This window comes from Labeo rohita, chromosome 16 (assembly GCF_022985175.1).
Source record: "Labeo rohita strain BAU-BD-2019 chromosome 16, IGBB_LRoh.1.0, whole genome shotgun sequence".
Taxonomy (NCBI): Eukaryota; Metazoa; Chordata; class Actinopteri; order Cypriniformes; family Cyprinidae; genus Labeo; species Labeo rohita.
In genome coordinates this window covers 18,748,359-18,760,325 of record NC_066884.1, presented here as the reverse complement: position 1 = coordinate 18,760,325, position 11,967 = coordinate 18,748,359, and the positions used below count along the sequence as shown (strand labels likewise).

The 11,967-nt window shown below is 36.8% G+C and overlaps 2 protein-coding genes across 2 annotated transcripts; both read right to left on the bottom strand.

Moving 5' to 3' along the window:
* Positions 1–281: 281 nt before the first annotated feature.
* On the bottom strand, positions 282–3,392 carry rbfa (ribosome binding factor A). Its single transcript, XM_051131040.1, has 7 exons — positions 3,104–3,392; positions 2,982–3,012; positions 2,623–2,790; positions 1,328–1,440; positions 1,132–1,216; positions 959–1,035; positions 282–861 (listed from the first exon to the last, which is right to left on the bottom strand). The coding sequence occupies exons 1-7, from the start codon at positions 3,307–3,309 to the stop codon at positions 486–488; spliced, it is 1,056 nt and encodes a 351-aa protein (XP_050986997.1). The 5' UTR covers positions 3,310–3,392; the 3' UTR covers positions 282–485.
* A 1,278-nt stretch (positions 3,393–4,670) lies between these two features.
* On the bottom strand, positions 4,671–10,505 carry adnp2a (ADNP homeobox 2a). Its single transcript, XM_051131025.1, has 4 exons — positions 10,230–10,505; positions 9,763–9,880; positions 8,091–8,183; positions 4,671–7,921 (listed from the first exon to the last, which is right to left on the bottom strand). The coding sequence occupies exons 2-4, from the start codon at positions 9,868–9,870 to the stop codon at positions 5,222–5,224; spliced, it is 2,901 nt and encodes a 966-aa protein (XP_050986982.1). The 5' UTR covers positions 9,871–9,880; positions 10,230–10,505; the 3' UTR covers positions 4,671–5,221.
* Between the last annotated feature and the right edge of the window lie 1,462 nt (positions 10,506–11,967).

Sequence of the window (11,967 nt, the reverse complement as noted above, 5' to 3'; positions counted from 1 at the left end):
ATAACTTTATATTAATATATTATAAAACATAATTTATTCCTCTGGTGGCAAAGCTGAATTTTGAATTTCATTGATGAAATCATTCTAATATGCTGATTTGGTGATCAAGAAACATTTATATTTGTTATCAATGCTGATATAATCAATATTTTTGAGTAAACCAATAATTTTTGAAAGATTCTTTGATGAATAGTAAAAGAAAGTTGTGCATTAAATTGAAATAACTTTTGTAACATTGACTTTACTGTCCATGTTGATCATTTTAATGCATCTTTGCTTATAAACATTTCCTTTAAAAATAATTTTACTGACTCCAAACTTTAAAATGGTAATGCATATAACCTGACTTTTTCAGCAGAACACAAGTTATTTTAAAGAATGTTGGCAACCCAACCAAACTTCTTTTTTTTTTTTCACCAAGCTTGAAAGTTTTTATTATACACCTCTATACAGCATAATATTTCAAGTGACCAAAAGATGTGATTTCAGTGTCTCCTGTTGTCTTCTTCCATCAACTCTGTAACCTGGCTATCCACCAGGTTGTCCTCATCTCCATCCTGCTCCTCTTTGTCCTCTTTTTGAAGGCTTCTGGACAACAGAAAATCCTTAGGAGTGATATCGTCGTCCTTCATCCATTTGGACTTTTTCTTCTTTTTCTCTATGAGTTTCTGCTTTCTAATATCTGCTAGCATATCCAGCTGCTCTTGTGTCAGTCCTCCAGCAGCAGGACTCTGTGTGAGAGAGTCTCTCGTCCCCTTCTCACGTTTATAGGCTTCAATCTGTTTGTGCAGAGCGTCGTGATCGACACCAAACAAAACGGGTCTTTTCTTGTCTTCACATTCCATCAACTGCAGTTTGGCCCTTTGGAAGATTGAACAAATTAGAAATTCATTTAAAAAAAAATGCATTTAGTTTTATTGCACGCAAAGTTTAGAATTTAAAACTAAATTCTTCTTACTCAACATCATTGAAGGATAAATGATTTATGTTAACTTCATCTGGACCAAAATCTGCTTTCTTGAGAAGGTTTTCAATCTGATTAGAAAAAGAAAAACAATACAGTAACCAATAGTACAGTAGTTTTAAGTGGATATATATATGCGCTATTGCTGTAAACTCTATCGTTGTTACCTCAGTGACAGCAGCATATTGTTTATCTCTGATGAAAACCACAGGAGGAACATTGCCAAGGATTTGGTGAGAGATCAGAAGGTGCCTAAAAAATTAAATAAGCCAAATTATGCAATTCTCATTCTTCAACTTGTTAAGACAAATGTAAAATAGACTTGAAAATACCGTATAATATTTAATATAAAACACAGCATACCGTATACGAGGAGCACATTTATTTAAAGCCTGCTGAATATGGCCGTCTTGCTCAGCTGATAGACTTGTCTTCCAGTATATCCGACAAGCAGAGAAATCTGGTGATAGTGAAACCTGGACAAGGAGACAAAGAATTTAGGAAGTACTTAAAACAACATTTGTGGAGAAATGAAATCCTTATTTTCTCACTCTCATGTCATTCCAAAACACTACATCATAAATTTTGACCATACACTACCAGTCAAAGGTTTCTGGACACATTAGGATTTTTAATGTAAAAAAAAAAACATTTATTTGATGCGAAGTTCAGCAAAAACAGTAAAATTTTGAAAAAATTTACTATTTAAAATAACTGTTTTCTATTTGAACATATTTTAAAATGTAATTTATAATTATTTTCCTGTAATTTCAAAGCTGAATTTTTAGCATCATTACTCCAGTCACATGATCCTTCAGAAATCATTCTAATATTCTGATTTGCTGCTCAAAAAACATTTATTATGATTATTATTATTAGTAGTAGTATTAGTATTATGGTGAAAACAGCTGAATAGAGGTTGTTCAGGTTTTTTTGATGAATAAAAAGTTAAGAAGAACAGCATTTATCTGAAATAGAAATCTTTTGTAACATTATAAATGTCTTTATCATCACTTTTGATCAATTTAAAGCATCCCTGCTAAATAAAAATATTCATTTCTATAATTTACTCAAAAAAAAAAAGAATTATACTGACAAAGCTTTTAAATGGTATGGAGTATAATGTTACAAAAGCTTTTTATTTCAAATGCTGATCTTTGGATCTTTCTATTCATTAAAGAATCCTGCAAGAAATGTACCCAACTGTTTTAAATATTGATGATAATAAATGTTTCTTGAACAAATCAGCATATTAGAATAATTTATGAAGAATCATGTGACGCTGAAGACTGAAGTGATGATGCTGAAAATTAGTATTGATCACAGAAATAATTAACATTTTAAAATATATTAGAGCAGGAAGAAGTTATTTTAAATAGTACAAAATATTTCGCAATATTACTTTTGCTGTATTTTGGATCAAATAAATGCAGGCTTGGAATTCTTTATAAAAAACCAATAAAAATCTTACTGTTGAAAAACTTTTGACTGGGAGTGTATATATCTTCTTTCATATCCTACAGAGCATAAGAAAGGTTTAAAACATCATTGGTGTGAGTAAATGATGACAGAATGTTCATTCTGGGCACATTATCCCTTTAATTATTGAATATATGTGGTATGATGGTAAGGAATTTCGAAGGAGGAGCAAATCCTACTTTGGAAATCTGCACATTGTAGACACTGATCTCTGAGTTGACCTCAAAAGAGCTCAGTAAGTCTACCACTGCTTTGTAGATGATGATGTTGAGGGTCCTGACACGAACACTGTCCTCTTTACTTCGCTTTGATGGTTTCAGAAAGCCAGGTTGACTAAGTGCTGTGGCCTGGTTGGGCAAAATGTGTAAAAGATTAGTAAACAAGAGAGTTATGCTGCTTACAGTCAACACAAGTTTTTAACATTTGCGATATTTTAAAAGAATATACAGTACTAAAAAATAAGTGACAAAATATATATATATATATATATATATATATATATATATATATATATATATATATATAGAAGGACTCTTACCTGCAGAGGAGACTCATACCATTGTTTTTTCCTGTAAAGAACGATAATGTAGCTCATGCAACTTTATAGTTTACACAGGCGTACCTTTGTTTATTTATTCATTATACAAAACTGAGACTCACTTCTTTTTGGCCAGCATCTTCATTAGTTTATTGCCTCCAGACAGACAGGCTGAGCTATGAATACTTCTTTCTTTCAGCGTAACTGCCCAAGACAATCGCTGTGTCTCCGGTCGTGCTGTCATTTTATGGATCATGCTTGTCACTGTAGTCGTATATCGACTAAATGCGCATTCTTTAGAGCAAACAACTCTTCTGACCGCCAACATGATCACCAGATAGTGTATCCTAGCACTCACGCTATAGTTTCAGCATCGGCTAGTTTTATCTGAAGGCGAAGGGCGAAGTAATTGAATCCAGATCGAGTCGATCGACGACAGCGACAGATTGCATAGGACGTCAGTTTGTAGAGTAATTGAGTAGGGATTTTTTAAAAAGTCTTTGTTTAAGAGTTGTAAGCCGTAAACCAAAACAACCAGCTAAGAGGTTAATTTCAACATTACAAACTTTTATTTAAAGCAAATATTTCTATTTGAAAATCAGACATAGATAAAGGTAACTTACCAGATTTGGGTGAGGAAGTTCTCTGCAGTATCATAGGTGAGGTAGTTTTTCACCACTAATTGTTAAACATGTTTATTTAAATATTTTACAGACATAAAACTACATAATATTAATAATCCAGACTGATGGTTTCAACAAAAGCAAATACCATCGATTTACAACCTCATATTTTTATTTCCATAACCCAACTATTGAACTCTAATAAATGTTTTCACATTTTGTTCCACACCATAAATGACAAATTATACCTAAAATGCAAATTTTAAGCATATTTTTAGTAATGTTGTTTGTTTACAAACTACAATGGTTGTCTAATTTCTCAAGCATTTACTGTATATTCACATCTAGTGATAGATCACAACTGTGATCCTTATTGAGAGTTGTTTAAAACTTATTTCTTTTAAATAATTGTTAATGAAAAAGCAGCTTCAAATATGACGACATGTAATTAATGTAGCAATAAATGACAAATTAAAGACATAAGATACCAATATGTAACCCTGGACCACAAAAGCGTTCAGAAGGGTACATTTTTTATAACTTAGATTTTTACATAATCATAATTAGAAAGCTGAATAAACAAGCTTTCTATTGATATCTGGTTTGATATGATAGGACATATTTGACTGAGATAAAACTATTTGAAAACTGGAATCTGTGGGTGCAAAAAATTTAAATATTGAGAAAATCGCCTTTAAAGTTGTCCAAATGACATTCTTACCAATGCATATTACTAATCAAAAATTAAGTTTTGATATATTTACAGTAAGAAACTTACAAAATATCTTCATGGAACATGATCTTTACTTAATATCCTAATGATTTTTGGCATAAAAGAAAAATCTGTCATTTTGACCCATACAATGGCATTGTTGGCTATTGCTACAAATATACCCGTGCTACTTATGATTGGTTTTGTGGTTCAGGGTCACATATATTGATAACATAAATAATATCTTACTTGTTCAATGGCAACCAGTTTATTTAACAAACCACACATCTGCAATATTTAGTCACGTTTATTCCAAGAGGCAAATACAACTGCAAACTTTAAATAGGACACGGAGGCACTTGTTTTTTTTTTTTCCACATGTCTGAAATGATTACAGTGTGTTATATGAAGGAGGGGAAAAAACATGAAAACACCATAAAGTGTCCCTTCTGGTGATACAGCTATGAAATGCTGCCTAATTCGCCAGTTAGTAGTAATAGTAATAACCAAGTCTTAATTTTCTGTACAGTTCTAATATAAAATGTTAGATGCAGAACTATTTAACTACAGATGTCCCCAAACGTATATTACAAGTGACTCAGAAAAAAAAAGCATGACTTTAATATAAAAGATGGGAAAGTGAGTGTTTTCGTCTTGCAATAAAGATATGTAAACAAAAAACTTTTTAACATCATCATATGAACTATATACAACAAAAATACAAAACGTAAAGTGTAGTCTTTTCAGCATTGCTGTAGGTTCCCCTTTTTTTTCCCAAATATACTAATGCCAAGAGGCAAACCATCTTATAAATGTGTAAATCAAGTCTTTTTTAAATAAACATTTTGCAATGGTTTACATCCTAGTGTGAACATGCTGCATATAAACAAACTGTTTAGCCATTTTTACAGAGGCCGTACCTCTGGGATGAAGAGACCATGTTCCATTTCATTTACGTCCTCTGTTTTAACAGTAACCCCTGGGATGTAAAGGTCATGTTCCATTTCATCCTCTGTCTTAACTGTAACTGGTACGCCTGGAATGAAGAGATCATGTTCCGTTTCATTCACGTTTTCCTTTTTAACAGTCACCTGTGGAACGAGGCCGCCGTGTTTCACCTCGTTCAAGACTTTTTTTTTAACAGGCTTCACCTCTGGAATGAAGAGGTTGTGCTTCACCTTGTTCACTTCGATCATTTTGAACCCGAGACGCACGCAAACCCTCTTCTTCTGAATTGCCTTCAAGCACTTGGTGAGCTTGCTGTTAAAGTGAGCCTTCACGTCAGCCTTGTTAATCCACAAGCGGGAAGCTAGCAGTTCGATTTCGGTCTTCGTCACGTATGGCTTTCTGTGGAAGTACTGCGAAAGGAAGTCTTTTCTGTCCTCGAACGATGTCATCTCCATTCCCATCGGTTCCAAGACGAGCTTGACTGGAGCTTCTGGGACTTCTACCTTCGGAACTTTCACGTTCCTTCTCCTGTTCTTCGGAGTGACGACTTCTCTCTTTGGCTTGGCGAATTCAGGGCCACTCTGACAGGCCACATCTGAAGAACTGGGCACCTGAGGAGGATTACATAGATCACCTTCAGGACGTTCCGTTGTATCTGGATTCAGTTGCCTTTCTGCTTCCTTGACGGCTTTGGGAGCACAACGGCACCGTTGCACGTGAATAGAGATTGTTTTTGGTGTCGATTTTTCTGTGTACACCCCAAAACAATAAATGCATTTGTATGCAGGTGTTTTCAGTATTGCATGAATGGTGGGAACGATGTGGTGCTTCGATTGAAGATGCCGCTCATAGTCCTCAGAGTTCTTGAGCTTTACTTGGCAAAACGGGCAGGCGGTAGGTGTTGTCTTCAACGTGGTTGCATATTCTGCCTTGTCTGGATACATTTTTATGAATAGCTTATCTTGAGAGCTGGTAACCAGTGCGAGGTTGAGCTCTCGGTTGTCCAGAAGATCTTTGGGCACATCTGTGTTTAGATTAAAAGTGGTGAACATGAGGTTCCCGCGGTCGTCACAGTCTAGACTAAACTGTTCTTTAATGAAATGCCGATTTTCTTTGATTTTCAAACTGTGCTCTTTATTGGTGTGCTCCATGATTTGCTTGAAGGAGTAGAACATCTGAGGGCAGAACAGACACTTCAAGCCATGCAACAAATGTTGGAAAATCCCCTGCTCTGTCAGTAAAATCTTGCACCTCAGGCACTTGACAGTGTGATCGTCATGTTTCTTCAAAAACGGCGCGAGCACGGCCAACTCGTTCGGAACAGAATTTCTGTTAATCGCCCTTTGAATTGTAGGCATGAGACCTGCCGGAACCACCGCTGAATTTGTAGGTGGGCTGATCTGGTTTTGCGCCAGAACCATTTGGGCGGGACCTCCGTGGACTGGAACCGTGACTTGAACGGGTGCTAGAGTGTAGGTTGGGACACCGTTGACCTTGTTGCCTGTGGGAATGAGACGCACGGACTGCGAAGCTATGAGGGGAGCTCTGGGAACTGACTGGTTCAGCTGAAGACCTGGAGTAACAAGAAATGGCGACCGTACACCCATTTCGCCCGGGAGGTTGACCTGGACGCCAGGCGGAAAAAGAACCTGCGGTGCTTGATGGGTCTGTGGTAGCCTGGGCATGGCCATAGTGATGGGAACCGTCTTTTGTGCGCTTTGCGGCATGTTTGGCATCATCATATTAATCGGCTTGACTACCGGAGAGGTAGGCAGGACTTGAGGCATCCCGCCGGGGGAATGCGAGTGCTGTGCGTTCTGAAGCGCGGCGACAGTCGTGCCTGATAGTAAAGCTTGCGTTTGTGGAGACAGAAACATCTGCCCTGCACCAGGAGAGCAAAACAAAGCGGCCGCGTTGCTTGGGCCCGCCAGGAGAACTGTACCGTTTCCATTTGTTTGTTGTGTCTGCTGTGAAAGATAGTTTGGCCTTGCGAGCAACGTGACCGGTTGCATCGCTTTTGGCGCCAGGTTTAGCAGATTCTGTAATCCGGCCATTTGATTTGTGCAGTCTTTTTCGATTATGCAAGGCATTATTTGCCAGTGCAGGTCTTTGTGCTTTTCTGAACTCAAAATGTGATAGAGTAAATGTTCAATAGTCTCCGCAGGGAGTTTGCACACTTTGCAGTGATATTTGACCGGTGTGCCGTCACGTATCTGCTCACCAACAGTCTTTTGTTTGCTGTCCGAGCCGAGCCCAAAGTAGCGGTCCAGCATCGCAGCATAGTGGTTTACCAAGACGTGTTTTTTCATCACGTATAGTAAAGAGTCATGATAGCCACAGGTTGCGCATGTGTATCTGTCATCGGCAGCATCAGCGGAAACTGTGACTGACACGGTTTTCGGTGTGTGGGCCAAAGAGTGGCTGGGGTTGCTGTGAAGTGGTATGCGATGGGTTTTTGATGGCAACATGTGGAAAAACTGAATGTGTTGCTCTGTGACTTTCGGAGAGCTGACAAATGGGCAGTAGGGGCACATTAACAAACAGGCCACATCCAGATCGTTCCAGTGACAGCGATGGATGTGACTTCTGAATGTGGGTACTGACCGGCTGGAGTACCAACACAGACTGCAGCACAGAGCTTGGCTCCGGTATGGATACTGAAGAACAAAAGTAACATTGTGATTAATATTAGTTGAAATGAAATTAGTGTGTAAAAATAAAATAAATTTAATCAAATCAAATTGGTGCCACATTTTTAAAAATTATTAAAAAGACAAATGTTTTAACATATTTACACAGTGCGTTTTATGTTATATACATAATCACCTTTTTTTTCTTTTTGCCAACATGACCATCAGTGAAATCATCCCATTCTGTATTGTCAAAACTTGCATCACCAGCATCAAAACATTTGTATGTCTGTTGGAAATAAAGACAGTTTAATTAGCAGATAGAGTGACATTCCAAAAAGTTATAACTGATTTGTGTATAAAAAAAGACAACACATTAAATATAAAAATATAGTTTTAAATAATATAAGTAAATAAGGCACATCAACATTATGATTGATTATAACTGTAAAAGACACAGTATTGATTATTAAAAGTTGTCATCTAGAATGCTAGACAGAAATGAGCATCCACAGTTAAATATACAAAATCAATTAACATTGATAAATTGAAATTGAGATTGAGATTTATACATCATCATCATAAATAAGCTTTCCATTGGTGTATGGTTTGTTAGGATAGGACAATATTTGGCTGAGATACAACTATTTGAAAATCTGGAATCTGAGGGTGCAAAAAAATCAAAATATTGAGAAAATCATATACTACTTTAAAGTTGACCAAATTAAGTTCTTAGCAATGCACATTACGAATGATAATTTTGACCCATACAATGTATTTTTGACTATTGTTACAAATATACCCCTTGCTATTTAAGGTTTTGTGGCCCAGGGTCACAAAAATAAATAAATAAATAAATAAAACAAAAAATCAATAATTTGATCTAATATTCTCTGTGCATTCCCATATTTTTTATTAAGCAGAAATTAAAATATTATAACCCAATCTTTTGGTGAAATTAGTCTTGTCTTTGGTGACGTATGTCAAACTTTTCCAATCATATGTGACCCTGGACCACAAAACCTTAGTCTTAAGTCGCTGGGGTATATTTGTAGCAACAGCCAAAAATACATTGTATGGGTCAAAATTATAGATTTTTCTTTTATGCCAAAAATCATTAGGAAATTAAGTAAATATCATGTGAAGATATTTTGTAATTTTCCTACTGTAAATATATCAAAACTTAATTTTTGATTAGTAATATGCTTTGCAAAGAACTTAATTTGGAAAACTTTAAAGGTGATTTTCTCAATATTTTGATTTTTTTGCACCGTCAGATTCCACATACTGAAATAGCTGCATCTCGGCCAAATATTGTTCTATCCTAACAAACCATAGATTCGATAGAAAGCTTATTTATTCAGCTTTCAGATGATGTATAAAGCTCAATTTTGAAAAATCGACACTTATGACTGGTTTTGTGGTCCTGGGTCACATATGGTCTGCTTAAACCTCACCTCTTCCCTATAATTGACTGTAAGCTCACATTCAGATCTGCTTTCATCAAATTAACAACCGATGAATAAAACCAAATTCCCCGACCTAGATTTTTTTTCCCCGATAATCCGTTTCTGATGTACTTTCCAATATATAAGAGCTGTTGCTATACTTCTGATACATTTCAATTTAATAGTAATAGATTGTTAAATTTCTCTTGCTCTTTTGTTGTGACAGTTGGAAAGGTTCTTTGAAATAACTAAAATAATTGGTAAAGTCACACAAAACTGTAATCCAGTCAAGACCTGAAACGACTTCATACTGTACAGTGCAGTTATGGAATAATCAGCACGTTAGAACGCCTGTCAGCCAATCAGAATCGAGCATTAAACAGATGCTGGTATAAACAGAACATGATTACAGTAACCTACCTCCAGTAAATCTTGACACTGCTGCATCCCGATGTCACACAAAATACTTTTGACGCGTTTCCTCGGACGCCTGAGTTTTGTCAGGTTCTTCACTGGAATTTGATACATTTTGCTAATCCTGTAAATGAAAAAGAATACGAAAGATTGAATAGCCTGTCAAATCAATGCACTGCGCTTTTAAACACTAAACTCAGTCTGTACTTGGCGAGAATCGAATGCACGTTTAAGAGGTGTCTAAATTAACTAATTATTGAGGCCTATAACATAGTTATAATAAATGCAGCTAGTTGTAACTATGTACCTAGCAAGGTCTGTATTTCAAACCAACCTCGGACATATCATTATCATTTCTAATAGCAGTCATTCATTTGAAGTAACGTTACTATTAAGGCATGAAAGACCTACATATGTCATTCATAATCGAACTGTATTAATGACCGGTAGGTCTATTCTAAACCTGTGTCTACCTTCAGTATTCTGGCACAGAGCTGCGATTAAGTGGATGGGTGTCTGCGTGCGTCCGTTTTCTTCCGGCGTCACTGGAAGGCGCGCAGTATGGAATCGGTTACTTCATCGTATGAAGCATCCGGGTTGCGCTCAATCCGCGTTCCTTATTGCACTGGTGATCGTGTGCTGAAATCTGAACGGAGCGCAGGATTGCCCACTTTTGATTGTATCTCACTAAAACATCACCCCACTCCTGCTGAAAAACATGGCGTACAGGAAGACGGGAAGTGACGTTTTCTGATTTACATACTGCATAGTGCAGATCCACCAATGGGAGAAAGGTGGGCTGATCTTGCAAAGTTGATCAATGTGATGGTCATTGGTTTATGGAAATAACCATAAGTCAGTGGCTGGGGTCTTCACCTGTGAGTGATGTAGACACACACCTGTGGCACAACACCTTCAGAGGTGCCTTTATGGGATGATGGATTGATGCATTCAGGTATGACATGGTGATAATTGATGAGAAGGGAATAGGGGTGTTGCTTGTTTTGTATTATACTATGCAGAGGATACCTGTTGCTGTTTAGGTGGTCTCCTGCATCAGTGCTGATGTCGCCACAGCAGGTCAGTTCAGTTTAAAACTAAGTGCAGTGAAGAACATTTATGTACGTAAATAGAACATCTCTGGACTAGAGCGGTCACTGAAGGACCCGTGCCAGGTCTATCCACTGGTCCCAGTGAATTCAAGGACCTAAATGGGCCCATTGTCATCACAGTGCCTGGGACTGTCTCTTAGGGTTTGAGAACAAATTTAAAAACATGAAAACGGCCAACGGCATGCTCATGTACACTCGAAAAAAAGAAAGAAAAAAAAAAGTTTTACCAAATCTTTTCTAGTCCATGTTACATACTAAATGCATCACTTGAACTTATAGTTTACCCAAAGATGACAGTTCTGTAATAATTAAAACCTTGTGTTGTTCCAAACACGTGTGACTTTATTTATTCTGTTGAACATAAAGATATTTTAAGAAATGTTTTTCAGTGTCCATTCAATGGAAGTCAATGGTAACCAAAACTGTTTCTTCAAAATACCTTCTCCTACAGAAGAAAGTAAGTCATACAGGTTTTGGAACAACATGAGGGTGAGTAAATACTGACATAGTTTTTATTTATGGTTGTTGTTGTTGCAGTGAAATAATAGGTCTTGTCATGTTTACTTGACAAGTGTTGTTCTGTTCATATAAAACTGGTGAGAAAAACAGCCAAAGTGATAAACAATACAGGATGTCACTTTGTGCACAAATGACTTTGTGTGGTATGGAAAATGCACATTTTCCACAGCTTATTTTTTATTTTTTTATAGACAAAATGGACAAAGATTGTATGGGACACTTGTGGAGACCTAACAGCCAGCAACCATCAACCTGTAGCTGTCAACTCCTCCTGGGAAATCAAAGGCTGCTCCTGGATGAAGTGTTGGTGAGGCCAGCAGGGGGAGCTCATCCGTAATCTGTGTGGGTACCAGTGTCCTAACACAGTGATGATAATTCTACAGTATATACTGTAGAAACATAATGTGGATGTTATGTACAAAACACTAATAGTGTGTTAGCATCATTTATTGCTTGCATGTTTGTTTACTTAATGCTATAAACTAAAATTCAGGATGTGTGCACAGGCCTGGAGGCGGAGCACCAGATCCCAGCATTCACTGTGGCTTAGATGGATAATGTGAGTTATTGTTTTATTATT